This window comes from Psammomys obesus, unplaced genomic scaffold (assembly GCF_907164565.1).
Source record: "Psammomys obesus unplaced genomic scaffold, mPsaObe1.curated_primary_1811, whole genome shotgun sequence".
In the NCBI taxonomy this organism is placed as follows: Eukaryota; Metazoa; Chordata; class Mammalia; order Rodentia; family Muridae; genus Psammomys; species Psammomys obesus.
This window is the reverse complement of record NW_026587216.1, coordinates 49,693,401-49,711,648: the sequence shown is the minus strand read 5'-3', so window position 1 is coordinate 49,711,648 and position 18,248 is coordinate 49,693,401. Positions and strand designations below refer to the sequence as shown.

The 18,248-nt window shown below is 39.6% G+C and overlaps 1 protein-coding gene across 4 annotated transcripts in view; it reads right to left on the bottom strand.

Moving 5' to 3' along the window:
- Positions 1 to 710: 710 nt before the first annotated feature.
- The window catches only part of Coq3 (coenzyme Q3, methyltransferase), a 23,543-nt gene continuing 6,005 nt past the window's right edge, over positions 711 to 18,248 (bottom strand). For 3 of the 4 annotated variants that reach the window (XM_055603278.1, XM_055603279.1, XM_055603280.1), the window contains exons 2-7: positions 15,679 to 15,805; positions 12,615 to 12,767; positions 10,668 to 10,767; positions 8,554 to 8,796; positions 3,260 to 3,419; positions 717 to 1,384 (exon numbers count right to left, since the gene is read on the bottom strand). In XM_055603278.1, the coding sequence (XP_055459253.1) occupies positions 1,164 to 1,384; positions 3,260 to 3,419; positions 8,554 to 8,796; positions 10,668 to 10,767; positions 12,615 to 12,767; positions 15,679 to 15,737 (936 nt within the window). In that variant the 5' untranslated portion in view covers positions 15,738 to 15,805 and the 3' untranslated portion in view covers positions 717 to 1,163. Of the gene's footprint in view, positions 1,385 to 3,259; positions 3,420 to 8,553; positions 8,797 to 10,667; positions 10,768 to 12,614; positions 12,768 to 15,678; positions 15,806 to 18,248 lie in introns of all 4 variants that reach the window. The other variant, XM_055603277.1, reaches the window with a different exon arrangement.

The following is an 18,248-nucleotide window of genomic DNA, read 5'->3' as shown; positions in this document are numbered from 1 at the left end:
CTGAACTTCACACACACACACACAAGACACAAACATTCCACATGAAGACCAACAAAGTCAACAAATCTGGGCCCAGCGGACCCTGCAGAGACTGGTGAATCAACCATGGACCGTGCATAGAGAGGACCGAGACCCTCTGCTCAGATGTAGCCCATAGGTAGCTCAGTCTCCATGTGGTCCCCTAGCAAGGGGAGCAGGGGCTGTCTCTGATATGAACTTTGATGCCTACTCTTTGATCACTTCCCCCTGGTAGGGCAGCCTAGCCAGGCCACAGAGCAAGAGAATGCAGGCAGTCCTGATGAGACTTGATAGGGTAGAGTCAGATAGTAGGAAAGGAGGACTCCTTTTTCTGGATTAAGGGAGGAGGATAGGGGGGAAGAGGAAGGAAGGACATGTCCGGGATAAGATAAGGAAGAAGATTACAACTGAGGAAAAAGTGAATAAATTATAAATAAATATATATTAAAAAAAGAAAAGAAGACAAAGAAGGACACAAAGTTGGGTGGGTAGAGAAGGAGTTGGGGTAGGAGGTCGAATATAATTATGATCAAAATATACTATCAGGAATTCTAAAAAAAAAAAAAAAAAAAACTAATAAAAAAATAAAAACACTGATTGACTGAGACAGGATCTCATTATATAGCCCTAGCAGGATAACTTACTGTGTAAACTAGGCTGATCTCCAACTCACAGAGATCCATCTGCCTCTGACTTCTAAGTGCTGGAATTAAAGATGTGCACCACCACCCTAGGTTTAAAATATATATTGTGTATTCCCAAGTATAAGTGATAAAAACTACACATGCCTTTTATAAATCAGGGGTCTTGTATATTTTAACTAAAAATAAAGGAAGACCACAGACAACAGAGATTCCTTAAGTTAAAATAAATAACAGAATGTTTCTGTATATACATGTGAAAATGCCTAATACCTAAAATGAACTGAACATACATTTCTATAATAAAAGGTGAGAGACTAAACTCCTTGGCCACACTTGATGAACCTCAACAGAAAATTCCTCAAAAAGTGTCTCTTAGGGGACACAGAAACTTTTCTCCAATGATTCAGATATTTTTATTGACCTTCTGTTCTTCAGACTCTCTCTCAAAAAATAAGTTTTCTGAGTTTGTAAACAACAAAGCTTTAAGCAAAAAGAGGTATCTCAATTCTTCTGCTCTTCATGCACACTTGGGTGACTGGAGGCATTAGCTTGGACGGCTTCTGTTCCCCCCTTTAAATGGGACTCAGCAGGCTCCAGCTGGTCCTGAGCACTGGCCCTCACGGCATGGGCTGCATAGTTAAGGCTGGTGCTGTCACTCCAATGCCAGTAACGTGAGAAGGGATTATAGAGCATTCCTGCCACAGTTTGAACTGACAGACCATCTGAAAGAAAAAAAATCAGAAGCTTTGGACTCCATAAATATTTACTATTCAAACCACAAGAACATACAGTAACTCTTCACATTAACAGAACGTTCCTAACTGAATGAGCAAAAATATGCTGCAGTCATGCTTGAATCGCACTTAACTGCAGGTAAGAATGCACACTCCAGCAGAGTGTGTCAGGGCCCAGCTCGGATGCCCACGATATGGTGACCCTTTCTGAACGCCACATACAGATCACGTGTCCTGGAGCTTTGGAATCAGAGGAGAAGTATCTAAAGTAGCTCAGGGCTTAGAACTCTCTAAGTTCTCAGCCAATACTACCTGTCACTTGAGAATATCTGTCAACAAGAAATAGTCTCCATAAGGTTTCTTTTTTATTCTCTTTTGTTTGTTGAGACAGGACTTCACCTTGTTCAAGACTGGCTTTTTTAAATACAGGCTTTCTGTGTAGTCCATGATAGCCTGAAATACCCAGTCCTCCTGTTACAGCCTTTAAAGTGCTGGGATTACAAATGTGCACCACTATGCCCGGCTCCAAAAGATTCTTTAAATATCTTTTTTTTTTTTTATTTTCGACAAAGGTGCAGACATCTCTAAAAGCCACTCCACTGCTCTGAACTAGCAATATTTTAAGGAAAATAGTTTGTTGGTGCACTGTTTTTTTAATTATAGTTTTTATTTAATCATTTTACAGCCTGATCCCAGCCCCCTCCTTCCTCTCTTCCCAGTCCCACTCTCATGCCCCCCTCCCTGTCTTCTCAGACAAGGGGAGCCCCCCCCCATGGGTACCAACACACCCTGACACCTCAGGTCTCAGCAGGACTAAGCATAACCTCTCCTACTGAGGCCAGACAAAATAGGTCAGCTAGAGGAAAGGGGTCCAGTGGCAGACAACAGAGGCAGAGACAGCCCCTGTTTCCAGTGTTTGGGGACCCACATGCTGACCAGGCTGCACATCTGTACATATGTGTAGGGGCTAGGGCCAGCCCATGCGTGCTCCTGGGTTAGTGGTTCAGTCTGTGAGGCCCCATGAGCCCAGGTTGGTTCACTCTGTAGGTCTTCTTGTGGACTCCTTGACCCCTCTAGCTCACTCAATCCTTCCTCCCACTCTTCCACAGACCTCCCCAAGCTCAGCCTGTTGTTTGGCTGTGGGTCTGTGATGCACTGTTGTTAACAGAAGCATGGGAAATGGTGTCTAAGTGCTCAGCCTCCAAAATGCCAAGTGGGTGGACTAAGAAACAGCACTTAGCAGAGTTCACCAAACAAATAATTCCCTGTGTCAAAGCAGAGTGAAGCACTGCGAAGAGTACAAAAAGGAGATCCTGGGCCATAAAAGAGTGGAGAAGTGTGAAAATTACATGCAATCATGCTTAGACCATACTTCACTGCAGGTGTGAACACATACTCCAAAGCAGACTGCTGGGTTCAAATACCAACTCTGACATCTACCATGGTGCCTCCTAGTCACTTACGTAGGTACCAGAAATACATAAGAAATGACATGGAAGTTAAAAATACATCTGAGTGTAGAAGAGTCGGGAAAGAACATAAGATAAATTGTGACGAGCAGAGCTCACCAGGAGAAACTGAGTATGTGCAAATAATGCACACTGGCACTCATCCTTAAACAAGTTAGACAAGTTAGCTGGGAAGGGTTTACTGACCATTGCTCAAGGCTAAGTGCAAGTCAGAAGTGGCATCTATTTCAGAGCTATAGTTTCAAAGAGTTTAAGATATTGTTGAAGAGATAAAACTGACATCTGAAAAAAACAGTAACCTACCTAAGTAAGTGCTAGATTATGCAATTAATAGTTACACAGGCAATAAAGGATCAGAAAGCCTTGAGAGCTGGAGAACTATTTTAATACTTACTTGATTCCAAGATACTCTCTAGCTTTTCAGGTGAAACAAACTTCTCCCATGTGTGAGTACCTTTTGGAACAAAGCCTGCAATTTGCTCTGAGAAGACAATTCCCAAGGCGTAGGACAGCTGTGTTCTGTTGATCGTAGTGATGAATAAAGAGCCACCAGGCTAGAGGGAGGAAGTGTATACACAGGTCAAACAATGGAAGTGAGATAGAAAACGTTAGGACAACTGCTAGATAAAGGCTTAACTTCCCCGCTCTTCTTTCCAAATGAATTAAGTGCAATTAAATACATAAGTAGCTATGAAACTACTAAAATCAAATAGATATAAAACCAAAATAGCATTCTTTTTCTCTCTTGGAAAAATCTGTTATTACAGGCAATCTAATCCAGATGCAGCCACTAAGTCTATACATAAAGCACAGCTTTCAACTCAAAATTCTTCTATTGACATGATATATTGATGTTTATCTATGTTCTTTTGCATGTAATAAACACTTTATCAGAGTTTACATTTACAAACGTGTCTACATTTACAATATTTCTTCCCTTTACTGAAAATATTTTTCATACTATATATATATTGCTTGTTTGCTTGTATATTTGTTGGATTTATTTGTTTTGCTTTTCAAGACAGGGTTTCACTGTGTGGTGCTGGCTGGCCTGGAACTCACTCTGAAGACCAGGCTGGCCTCAAACTCATATTTGCCTGCCTCTGTCTCCTGAGTGCTAGGATTAAAGGTGTGTAGCCCTGCTGCCCAGCTTATACAATATTTTCTTGTTAGTATTTTCCCACCTCTCACTCCTCCCAGGTCCTCTGCACCCTTTCTGTCTATTGTTAGAACACAATCAGGCATCTAAGAAATAATAAAATAGAATAAAAAACAAATAATTGGAATATAACAGCCAAACAAGAAAACGAGCCAAATAAAAAGCACAAGAAACACAAATAGACACACAGATACACATGTCTGCACACACAGGAATCCCACAAACAGCTAAAAGCCATAATATATATGCAAAGGACCTGTAAGATTAAAATTAAAAATGCTTAACATTATGAGACAAAGAACCTCCAAAGATAGTATTGAGTCCATTTTGTGTTGTCCAGCCACTGTGGGGCATGTTTGCTTCCGCAGTGGGCCTCCCTTGGAAAAAACTAATTTTTCATTTGTAAGTGACTACCAATTGGAGATGGCTGCTGGGCTGGGAATGGAGTGCGTCCACTTCTTTAAGCTCTAGGCACCAACTGGTGCAGACCTGTGCAGGCCCTGTGCACGCTGCCAGTTTCAGTGAGCTCACATGTTGTGTCTAGAAGGTACAACAATTCCTTGGTGTCCCCTTAACATACAGAGGTCTTCCAGTTTTCTCTCAGGTGCTAGACCTAATGTGCTTGGTACAGTATCTGCCTATACACCCTGAGCCAAGGAGCACTACCATCAAGCACTCTCTGACAAAAATTGTCATGGTTAAGGGTTAAGCATTTTTTTTTGTTTTGATTTATGTAAAAATTATGAAGGGATCAGATAAACATTTATGGAAGTATTTAGCCTGCCTTTATAATGATAATACTTATATTTCCTATGTTTATTCTCAAAACAGCAAGGAAGATAATGTTCCTCTTTTTAACCTCGTCTCATTAGCCTAATGAGGATAAAATGCCAATCTAAGATCACACTACTGATGTCTGTCTCTGTATCTCTGTGTCTCTGTCTCTCTCTTTAATGATTGCAATAGACAGGTAGGTAGGTAGGGAAGTAGATGATAGCTAGTATGTGTATATAGGATAGAAAGGGATATCTTTAATCCTGGGGTATGATATCACCACAGACTGTAACTCCTCACTGTAAACTTCAGTATTTTAAATCTTACTAAGAGTCATTTATGAGTATCTAATCTGTATTCTGTAGTATCTCACCTCATGGTGATAGTGGTAAGCAATTTTTAAAAATATTTGGTCTCCATTAAAACAGAGTTAGATTTAAGTTTATAGTATCAGCATTCCTCATGTGTCCAAGATCCTCTACTCAGACATACATATTAGCCCAAGAACAAAAACTAATAATTAAGAATTTTACTACAAAAATAGAAAATGAACCCAATAAAATTCCATTTATGAGGAAACTCTGAAACTGTTACAGACTTGTCTTTGTTGGGTGGGAGTTTCATTCCTTGGTTTCTGTTTCCTCCATTTCTTGGGAGAGTGTGGTGGCTCTATGTGGCCTGGAAATTCTTCTGGGACAAGAATAGGTATCCCCACCTCGAGTTACAGGCTTCAAATCCCACATGCCTAAGTGCCACGGCAAAAGCACAATCAATAACATCCAGGACAGTATGCCTCTACTAAAGCCCAGCAAAACTAATGCAAAAGGCAATAAGTATTGTACTATGACTGAAGCGCGCGCGCACACACACATGCGCGCGCGCGCGCACACACACACACACACACACACACACACACACACAGAAATGCCTTAAGAGAAAAATGAATAAATCTCTTCACAAAAATCTATGAAAACACAAACAGTAGAAGGAAGTGAATAAAACAGTTCAAAACTGGAAAGTGGAAATAGAGCAGATTTATTAAAAACAAACAAACAAAAACCCTGAAGCTGGGCACAGTAATCCCAGCACCCAGGGAGGTAGAGGCAGGAGGATCACTGTGAGTTTAAGACCAGCCTTCAGGACAGTCAAGGCTACACAAAGAAACCCTGTCTAAGAAAGTGGGGGGAAAAAAGGAGGAAAATGTGGAAATGACAAATTTAGGAACTGGAACAGGAACCGCAGAGGCAAGCCTCACCAACAGAATCCAAGAGCTGGAAAAGAGACCCTCATGCATTGAAGACACAATAGAATAAACTGATACCGCAGTCAAAGAAATGCTACATCCTGACAAGAAAAGAAAAACATCCAGGACATGTGGTACACTATGAAAAGAGCAAATCTAAGAATAACAGAATTAGAGAAAGGAAAAGAAACCCAGAACAAAGGCCTGGAAAACACTTCAACAAAACCATAGAAGAAGATCTCCCTAGCCTAAAGAAGGAGATGCCCATCAAGGTGCCAGAAGCACACAGGGCACCAAACTGACTGGACCAGAAAAGAAAGTTCCTTCAGCACAGAATAACCAAAACACTGGAAGTACAGAACAAAGAAAGAGTATTAACAGCTATAAAAGAAAAAGACCAACTAATATACAAAGAAAAGCAGGCCAGTTAGAGTAACACCTGATTTCTCAATGGAGACTCTGAAAGCCAGAGAGGCCTGGGCAGATGTTCTATAGACTCTACAGTCCCCAGCAAAACTTTCAGTCACCACAGAGGGAGAAAGTAAGATATCACATGATTAACAAAGTTTAAGCAATACCTTTCTACAAATCCAGCCTACAGCTGGTGCTAGAAGGAAAACCCAACTCATAGAGGTTAACCACACCCAAGAAAACAAAGAATAAATAATTCCGGGCTAGAAAATCAGAAAAAGGGAAACACACTACTACTGCAATGACCACCACCACTACCACCACCATCACAACAGCAAAAACAGGGATCAACAAATACTGCTCATTGATATCCTCAACATCAATGCTCTCCGTTCCCAATAAGAATACACATATTAGCAGAATGTGAAAGCAGGATCCCTCCTTTGGCTGCATCCAAGAAACACACCTTCACATCAAAGCTAAATATTACTCCAGGGTAAAAAAAAAATGGAAAAAAAGGTGGGCACAGTGGTGCATGCCTGTAATTCCAGCACTAAAGGAGGCAGGTGAATCTCTGTGAGTTTGAGGCCAGCCTGGGCTACAAAGCGAGTCCAGAACAGCCATGGCTATACAGAGAAACCCTGTCTCAAAACAACAAAACAAAAAGCGGAAAAAGATTTTTAAGCAAATGGACCTAAAAGGAAGCTATTATAGCCATTTTAATATCTGATAAAATAGACTTTGAACCAAAACTAACTAGAAGAGACAGGGAAATATACTACATACTAATCAAAGGAAAAACCTACCAAGAGGTCTTAGCAATACTTAACATTTATGTACCAAACACAAGGGCACCCAAATTCATAAAAGAAACACTGCTACAACTTAAATCACACATTGACCCCTACACACAAATAGTGGAAGACTTCAGTACTCAACTCTCACCAATAAACAGATTACCCAGACAACAATTTAATAGAGAAATGCTGTAGTTAACTGGTACTATAGACAAAAAGGACCCAACAGATATCTACAGAACATTTCAGCAAAACACAAAAGAACATGATCTCTCCTCAGCACCTCAGGGAACTGTCTCCAAAACTGACCACATACTCAGACACAAATCAAGTATCAAAAGATACAAGAAAAGTAAAATGACACTACATCCTATCTGACCACTGCAGATTAAAGCTGGCCAACAACACAACAACAGAAAGCCTACACACTCATGGAAACTGAACAGCCCATTGTGTTCCAGCAGGGATTAATCCTCAGAAAGGCTGGTTTACTTGGGCAGGATGGTTCAACCTCCGAGCCTCTGCTTTGTGGGGTTGTATGCTGTAACTGGGGCTGAAGTGTCTGAGGCAAAGCGGTAAGAGCTGTCCTGTGGATCCAAGATTAGTCAAGGAGAGCTGAGCTGCTGGCAAAGCTGGGAGGTTTCTTGTTTTTTGGCTTTTCCAAAACAGGGTGTCTCTGTGTATTGTAGCCCTGCCTGGTCACTCTGTTGACCAGACTGGCCTCTGCCTCACAAGTGATGGGAGTGAAGGCGCCACCACCCAGCACTGGTCACTGCTTTAAAGGATCAGTTTCAATCAGTTTCCTGGTAATTGTCATAAATGCCTATTAAGTATTTAATACAGTTATGTAATAGAAAAATTCCATCACAAAGGTATTATTTTTCTGGGCTTTTATTTGTTTGTTTGAGACCAGGTCTCACTATGTAGTACTGGCTGGCCTGAAACTTGCTATGTAGACCAGGCTGGCCTTGAACTCATAGAGATCTGTTTGTTTCTGCCTCCCAAGTGATGAAATTAAAAGCAAGTGCCAGTACACCCACCCTCATCAAAGCACTATTTTCTAGTACTTAGCACCAACAATTCTGAAGATCCCTGAACAGCATGACACTAACGAGGCACTGGAAAGACCTGCTTATTGAGGGCAGCAGAGGGACAGCAGTCATCTCCAGCAGAGACACCAGGCCCTACTCCTTCTTTCTCAGCCTCCCATTCCTAACTCACCTCCTGAGCTGCTAACACACCTGGCACAATGCATCACCATGGACACACACATTCGGAAGGAACATAGGCCAAGCCAGTCTTACTTTTAGAACTTGACAGCAGCACTGCAAAAATATTTCAAGGTTGGCCACATGCTCGACAACTTCCGAGGCCACAACAGCATCGAAACTTTCCGCACGCTCATCCACAGTCTCCTCCAGGGAGCACGCCTCGTACTCTATCCTCTCGTCCAGGACTGGGTCAAATGATTTATGATGCTGTGCTACCTTGATGTTTTCAGCCACCGGGTCGATTCCGGTCACCGAAGCCCCCAGTCGACCTAGAGGCTAACGGCATGAAAATGGTTATGTCACGAAGAAAACAGAGCACGCTAGCAATAAAAAGTTTATCCAAATTGATTCTCCAATACCAAGTGGTGAGTCCTGAAAACATACACATCTGAGTGGCACTAAACAGAAGTAACAGAACCGTCAGGCTGTGTTAATGTAATCATTCTAAAACATGTATGTAACAATAATAATTTTTTAAAAGGAGACATAGATTTGACATGGGAGACATGGGAAGGGTTGGAGGGGAGAGAAATTATATCAATACAGTACACACACATGAAATTTTTAAAAATTAATTACAATTTTTAGTAAGTCAAAATTGCTATACCTAATGTTTCAAAGGGCAATATATAAAATACTAAAACTATAACTGAAAATCTCAAAGATTAAATTATGATGTAAAAGGCCCCTGTGAAACAACCTAGGAACCTGCCACAGAGGGCCTCTGAAAGCCTCTGCCCTGCAGACTATCAAAGCAGAGGCTGAGCCTGATGGCCAACTGTTGGGCAGAGTGAATGGAATTTTATGTAAGAAGTGGGATATAGTAAGAGCTGGAGAGGACAGGAACTCCACAAGGAGAGCAACAGAACAAGAAAATTTGAACACAGGGAACTTCCCAGAGACTCATGCTCCAACCAAGGACTATTCATGGAGATAACCTAGAACCCCTGCACAGATGTAGCCCATGGCAGGTCAGTGTCCAAGTGGGTTACCTAGTAATGGGAAGAGGGACTGCCTCTGACATAATCTGATTGGCCTGCTCTTTGATCACCTCCCCCTGAGGGGGGAGCAGCCTTACCAGGCCACAGTAGAGGACAATGCAGCCACTTTTGATGAGAACTGATAGACTAAGACCAGAAAGAAGAGGAGAACCTCCCCTATCAGTGGACTTGGGGAGTGGCATGCATGCAGAAAGGGGAGGGAGGGTGGGATCGGGAGGGGAGGAAGGAGGGGCTTATGGGGGGATACAAAATGAATAAAGTGTAATTAATAAAAAATTAAAAAAAAAAAAGGCACCTGTGCTGATGAGGACTAGAAAACACAGCTGTAGGGCATAAATGTTCCTTGCAGGGACAATCACCTCACATCTAAGAACTCTGGAGTACCCGAAAGACCTGATCCCAACAAGGAGCAACGCTCTTGCAGATGCTGAGATCCATAAGTAGGCAGTCTAAACCTGTATTTAATCTCATAGAAACTGCCCAGTTTCTTGGGATAGAATGGCCTATGCCTACTTATTAAAAACAAAACCCAAAAACTTCAGTAGAGTTTTCTGAAAATATTTTTTCTTGAAAATAGGACTTGTACAGCAATATTAAAATTACTACTATTCACTAAAACACACACAATATTATTTGTTAAAAGGATAAATGAAGCAAATGCCCATTTGTAAAAAATTCTCAATTTTTTACCCAAAATAACAAAGTTTTGATCAAAACACATTAAAGGCATGCATAAAATGCTTAAACTACTTGATGAAAAAATTGGACTTCATTTGAAATGGATCACTTCTGTAAACATACTGATGTATTCTACTGAATTACTGTTTAAATATTTTAAGAATTTAGTTACTTGAGCTGGAGAGATGGCTAAGAGGTTAAGAGTGCTGGTTGACCACTCTTCCAAAAGTCCCGAGTTCAATTCCCAGCAACTACATGGTGGCTCACAACTACCTATAATGAGATCTGGTGCCCCCTTCTGGCATGTGGGCATACATGCAGGCAGAACACTGTATACATGATAAATAAATAAATCTTAACAACAACAACAACAAAAGAATTTAGTTATTCTTACTAGCAAGCACTATTAGGCACCCTAAGAAATTCTCATGTGCATGAAAAATGGGAAAACCACCGCCAGGCACTTACTTCAGTTAATAACCCACCGCCACAGCCAACGTCAAGAATCCTCATCCCAGACAAGGGCTTTCCAGGATGGTGACTGACACTTGTTCTCAAAAGATTGTCTCTTTAAAATAAAAATTCAAAATATGTAAAAACACCAGCTACTTTTATCAACAAAAGGTTTTAAAATACACAATTTTCAATTCACCTTCCTTTAATTTAATTTGCTTATTTATTTGTCTCTGCTTTGAGATATGGGCTTGCTACAAGGGTCAGGCAGGCCTTAAGCCCCCAATCTAACCTCTTCAGCTTCCTAAGCTCTGGGACCACAGTGCTGCCACTTGCCTGGTCTGGAATCCCCATTTGAAATGAATCATTGAAATTTTTATTAAAATACCTTTCAGTTTCAGAATTTAATGACATACTTAATTTGTACATTTTCAATCAGCAAAATTCTGAAATAATCTGGCAGTAGTCTATTATTGCTCTAATAATAGTTTACAGAAAAAAAATTAAACCTAATCTAGACAAATAAACCTAATTTTCTTCAAGTATTTTTTCAATCAAACTGTCTTAACAGTGTAGGATGAAAATTGACAGCCTCTGTTCACTGTTTTCAGAAGTTTCTCAGCTGACTTTCCACATTATTTTACAAATTAAAAAAAGCAGATGGGAGTTGCACATTCATTTAAGTTGTCTATATTCCCTTCTTTGTCTCTTCAATCTTCTAAGTGAGTAGGACTTTTCCATTTATCACTATGCACACTTACACCAAAATCAAGTAAATTTATGCTTTCCCAAACACAGACATATGTGCACCTTCATAGTACAGTGGATCACTTGAGGATGTTATAGGAAATGATCTGTTCCAAACGAAGTTCAGTTCATTCTTTAAGCGGTCACAAAATGATGCTGCTATAATTTTTAGGCTATATTGTTTCCTTCTGATGGCTTCAAGTTATGAAAACAAAATCCAAACATGTAACCACAATTTGCATCGCACTAGATGACCTGTTTTCTGAGCTACATAAATAAATGGGTGCTGGAGAAATAGCTCAGTGGTTGAGAGCACTGACTGCTCTTCCAGAGGACCTAGGTTTAATTCCCAGCACCCACATGGCAGCTCACAACTGTTTGTAACTCCATGATCCAACACCAACATACAGACATGCATGCAGGCAAAATACCAATGCACATTAAAAAATTTAAAAGGAAATAATTAAATTAAGTAGTTAAGATGCCATGTAAATTGACTCAAACTCAGTGCTGCATTCACCTGGAAGGTTTGCTGAACTACAAACTGCACCATGGCAAGCCCTCTGAACTCCTGTCTTTCTTTGTCTCCCACTGAAGCACACTGCGCACGTTTTATTCACCCATGTAGTTTTCAAAGTCAGCAAAGTGCTCAAAACTAAATGCTCAAAAGTGCTTGTTGGACCAATCTGTCTCCACAATGTTTCCTTTATCAGAACTGCCTGAAGGTCACCAAGGCCACTGCAGATTAGTAGCTATAAAACGACCTTCAAGACATAGCACTTTAGTTCCCTTTCTTTAGGATTGAATTCAAACTAACCTAATAGGGCCAAAAATGTTTCTAGTTAAGTTGTGAAAGCAACCTGGGATTTGAGTATTGTTCCTACAAGATACTGGTAGATCTGATTTCCAAAGCAACCCTAAGACATGGGATTCTGAACATAAGGAAAGCAAAAAGAAAGTGAATGCAAATTAGCAAACTGTGCACTTTTAAAGACTTAAAAGGGGCTGAAGAGATGGCTCAGACGTTAAGAGCATTGGCTGCCCTTCCAGAGGTCGTGAGTTAAATTCCCAGCAACCACATGGTGGCTCACAACCATCTATAATGAGATCTGGTGTCTTCTTCTGGTGTTCAGGTGTACATGAAGGCAGAACATTGTATACATAATAAAATAAATATTTTTAAAAAAGACTTAAAAGGAGTTTCTGGAATGTTACCTAATGAATGGCACCCTCAGGTCATTCAGAGAATGAAGAGGTGCAAATACTCCTTGCTCATCCCACCACTTGTGAGCCAGGGCCAGGAAGGTTTTTAACTCCTTGCTGTCAATTGTTGTTTGTGAAGTACTGTATAATCTTTTCCAAGGAGTCCTAAGGGATAAAAATAAAGAACTAGGTTACACTGTTGTTCTAAAAATGTGTTACAGGAATATATTGTAAAGAAAGTTACTCTAATTTATTAGGTTCTAACTATATATGTGACTCAGTTTTGAGACTTTAAGATCAGTCACCTGCTCCTACACAGTCATGAACTTTTTTTTAAGATTTATTTATTTATTATTTATACAGCATTCTGCCTGCATGTATCCTTACACACCAGAAGAGCACACCATTATAGATGGTTGTAAGCCACCATGTGGGTGCTGGGAATTGAACTCAGGACCTTTGGAAGGGCAGTCAGTGTTCTTAACCTCTGAGCTATCTCTCCAGCCCAGTCATGAACTTTTGAGGATAAAAGCTGCTGTTTGAGGTCATTCTGATTCAGTAACAATAATAACAACAACAGTAGCCATCACTTGTTGAGAACTAAATAAATGCCAGATGCTGGCTAAGATACTAAGACAGTATGCTATTTCTGGACAACTGTACTATTATTTTGTGGTTGAGAAGAGAGAAGTCAGGCAGGTGGTTGGGCCACAACTTGAACACTAGTGACTCCGCCATTCTGCCCTCTGCCTTCCATTTCCACAGAGACCCTGAGAGTATGAACTCCACTCCCTCCTCCCTGACTACGGTCTTACTCTTCCCATTGGTCCGGAAGCTCCATGCACCACCGCCTTCTAGTTTGTTTCCCATGATCAACAACAGCGTGGTTATTATGACGTAAAAAAACCTACCTCATTTTTTCTCTCAGATAAAGCTCTTTCAAAGATTCCAAAGCCATTAGAGAAAAAGACTCAAATCCTTGGCCTGACAGTAATCTTAGAATGATGGAGTCTGCAACTCCCTTCTTCTCGGGACTCATTTTCCCCTCCCCCTCCCCCATTAGCCATGCTGCCTTTATACTGTCCATGTTTGTTCTTTCCTCTCACTCCTGGTGTATATTGTTTCTTCTGTCTCGACCATTCTCCCGGCATCCCTTTGTTTCCTTTGCTACATGCCCAAGTCTCTCATCCCTCAAATCTTATTTTAAATGAAATGTTATTTACAAAATCTTCGTTGGTGCTTAAGTGTGTGGATTACGTTCCCCTATTTTAACTCCTATCTCACCTTGTGCTTCTCTGCTGGGTTGTATAACCAGCTGACATGTCTGGTACTCACTAGAATAGCTACTATGAAGGAAAGGCATGGGCTGTCTTCAGTATCACCTTATTCCTAGACACTAGTACAGTTCCTAGAACACAGTTTCTCTGGAGATAACTGTCAAATAGATACTTTGAAGAAAAAGGGTCAGAAAAAGCATATATAGTTTTCACTCTTTTACTCTTATGAAAAGAGGAAGGAATACAATATTAGACTCAACCATGAGTCACATGTTAGTTCAGCGTAGAAAAATACTCCTAAGTTCTGCTTGGCAAAAGATAATTAGACTGTTAAATCAGAAAAAAATAATGCCACTCAAATTTTTACTATTTTACTTGAATAAATTTAGAGTGTAAATTCTGTAGTCACTATTCTTTTTTAACTTAAATTCAAGTATCATGTTCCAGTGAGATGGCTCAGTGTGTAAAGGAGCTTGCTACAAGCCTGGCAGCCTCCTTGTGATCCTTGGGACCCATGAGGCTGGAGGAGAGCAGAGATGCCTGAAAGGTGTTCTCTGACCTCCAGCGTGTCAGGACATGCATGCCCCACCTCTTTACACACACACACACACACACACACACACACACACACACACACACACACTAAAGAAATAATAAGCAAGCGTAATTTTAAAAAATTTAAATTCAAGAATCATTTTTTAAGGAATATGAATTGAATTCCAAGTAGGAATCCTTGGCCATTATTAAGGCAAAACTTCATCTTCAGTCCTCATGACTAATTTACTAAGGATAACAAACAGTAAGTAGCCGCTCTATTAACTAAGAATAGTTTTACCTACGCCCCATCTCAAAGTGCTCATGCCTAAGATGCAAGGGTGTGCACTCAGGAAGTAGTCAATTTGAACTAACACTGTGAGGTATTTTTCACAAGATTAGAAACCAATTTGAAAAGTCTAAACACACAATTTGCTGACTTAATCCTACTACCTGGCATCATAGACGTCTCCATCTTAGCATGCTCATGCTTGCTTTTATCACAAGGGAGTTATGGAGAAGTAAAATCATTTCCATGTTCTCTATACAGCCTTCTCTTCCTTTAGTGGGAGAAGCAGGGTTGGGGCTTGGGATGGATTGAATGGGAACGGGCCCCGCAGACTCACGGGCTTGAACACTTGTTCTGTAGGGAGCAGCACTATTTGGAGGTGTGGCCTTGTTAGGGGAAGTATGTCACCAGGGGTTGGGCTCTCAGAAGATCAAGCCAGTTCACTTCCTGCTGTGGACAGATCTGGATGTACAATTCTCAGCCCCAGTCTGCCTGCATGTTGCCATGATTTCTGCCACAACAATAACGGACTAAAAGTGTAAGCCAACCCCAATAAAATGTTTTCTTTTAGAAGACTTGCAGTAGTCATGGTGTCTCTTCTCAGCAATAAAAACCCTAATTGACAGGAGAATTAAGAAAGAAAAAGGCCCTCTCCAGGAAGGAAGGGGGCTGGTGAACTTGAAAGAGATGTGTCTAATCTTCTATTAAAATTAAAAAAAAAATTATCTCTGAACTTAAGTAAGTATCATACACCGCTATATACTATACTTTCCTTCCAACTTTTAGCTAAACTTTAAGTTTCTAAACCTAAACCTTATGATAAAAAATTATAAGAGACTATCTAAGTAAGTAAAACTACTTTAATTGACCTACATGAGCTTTTACACACTGGCCAAGTTTATTAAACATGATCAAAACTAAACTACCAAAATTACACATAATTATGTAAATCTCTTCAAAATAATAAATTACTTACCTGTAAGTTTTTATTCTGTTCAAACAGGAAAAAGTCACCCTGTAGGATCTAAACCACATGGTCCTGTGTTCACTGAATTCCCGTGGCTTAATCTGTAGACTCCTAGTGAGCTGATTCCCCGAGTAAGCTGAAAAGAAAGGTTAAGTATCCAGAGAAAAGCATGTGACTCCTGCTATGAACACAGCTGAAAATTTTTTATATATGGTATTCTTATGGTATATAGCAAATGATAACCAAAGGAGTTTCTTGATTTGGGATTTACTTTAAAAAATAAAGGTCTTCCTTTCTTCCATCTAAAATTTAAAAATAACACAATTAAGTAATGAACATATTAAAATGTAACTTTTCTTTTTTTACATTTATTTGTGTGTGTGCACTCGCACGTGTGTGTGTGTGCGCGCGCGTGTGTGTGCGCACGCGCTTGTGCCTGTGGAGGGCAGAAAGGAATGTGAGATCCTCTGGTGTTGGAGATAGAGGTACTTGTGAGTCATCTGACATGGGCGCTGGGAACCAAACTCTAGTCCTCTCCAAATGCTCTTAACCAATGAGACATCTCTCCAGTCCCTACCACAAATTTTACATCTGCACTAGGTTGCATTAAAAAAGAAAAGTCACAAATATATAATCAAATATAAACTATTTCACCTTTTACACTAAAATGTTAAATTTTAGATTGTTAAAACTAGTTAAATTCTGTCAGTTCCATGCTAGCTACCTGAAAGATTGTTTTAGATATGCTTTTGACAGAAGAACAAAAGTCAGTGTGTGTGTGTGTGTGTGTGTGTGCGCGCGCGCGCGCGCGTGCACGTGCGCGCTCGCATCTGTGTATATGTGTGTACTGGTAGATAGATGGGCAAACTAATGGACAGATAATTATATCCTAAAATAAAACTCATAGTTTATATGTTTAAACTTAGAGACCTGCTTAATGGGTTATTCAAATTGTTGTCCAATTAATATTTAGACAAAGTATCCTAGAGACAAAAATGACATTAATCATGATAAAAGGACAATCTACTAAAAGATAAGGTAATCCTAAATGTGTATTACCAAGCAGTGGAATTTCAAAATAAAGAAAGCAAATTTGACAGAACTGAAACAGGAAAACACAAACCCACAGCTATCGTGGAGGGCCAACATTCCTCAATAAGTGGAACAAGCAGCAGCCAAAACAGACTGACAAAAAGAAGAAAAAATCCACAAGGATACAAAACTAAACTTTGAGGAACAATACAGATAACTGAAATTTATGAAACACTGTACCCAAACTGCAACAGAATACACGTTCTCTCAAGCATTCATAGACTATTCAAAAAGACAGACCAAATTATTACTATTTAACCACTAAAGAAATTAAATTCACAGTTAAAAGCCTTCTAAAAATGTCCAGGCTTAAACAGTTCCACTGGAGAACCCCTGCAAGAGCAGCAAGTGCTCTTCACCACTGAGCCATCTCCTCAACTCCCACAGGAATCTTACATCTAAACAAAGCTCCTGGAAGAAGAAATAACAAATAGTGCTACCCAGTCTCTCAAACACTACAGTGGCTGACAGTGAGTATCACAGAATGATACACTTGCAACACCAGCCCTTGGAAGCTAAAAGAGGAACAGTGCAATCTGGTCAGCTTTGCTACATCTTGGCCCTATCTTGCTTTGTCTTATTGAGGTTTGTGTTTGTTTTTATTTTTTTTTATTAATCAATTAATTATTTGAGAGAGAAAGAAAGAAAATGAAGTAGGAAGGTGGGGAAGATCTCAGAGCAGTTGGGGGAAGGGAATATGACCAAAGTATATTATATAAAAAATTTTTAAGCAAAAAAATTTTGAAAACAATAAAGCAAAACAAAAACCCTAACAATAACACAGGACACTTCCCAACTCATTTTTACAAAGACAGAATTCTTCTAAAAACCAAAGAAGGTTACAGATTAATTTGCCTAAAGGGCACACATAAAAATATCCACAAATACTAGCAGATAAATTCAAGCAATACATAGAAAAATAATATAGCACAACCATACTAGCAGAGGCAGATAAAGCAGTTTATAAAATTCACATCTATCTATGATAAAAGCTCAGAAAATAAGAATGGAAGGGAACTTATTTTACATAGCATCTATAAAAGCCTATATAGTTCATATATAACTTTAATAATAAATAAAGTAAGATGCTACCCACATCAGGAACAAGATCATAGCCATGCAATAAGGAAAGAAAGAGAAGCAAAATGTATACATGATGGAAAGAAAAAAATTTAACAGTTCCTATTGTCTATGTAGGAAATCCCAAGAAATCTTCAGTTCATTTATTTATTTTTTTTTGTGTTTTTATTTTTTTACTATTCTTTTTTTTTTTTGGCTGGAGAGACAGCCATGAAAATTATCAATAACCCTAAAGAGGGTACAAATAATTCAATCCAGTCCAAGAGAGGAAACTCAACAGTAGAGAGAAAAAAGTCAGCAAAAATAGATTAAAAAAAATCAGCAACATGGATGAAAAAGTCAGCAACAACAGAAGTCAGAAAAGAAAGAAAGAAAGAAAGAAAGAAAGAAAGAAAGAAAGAAAGAAA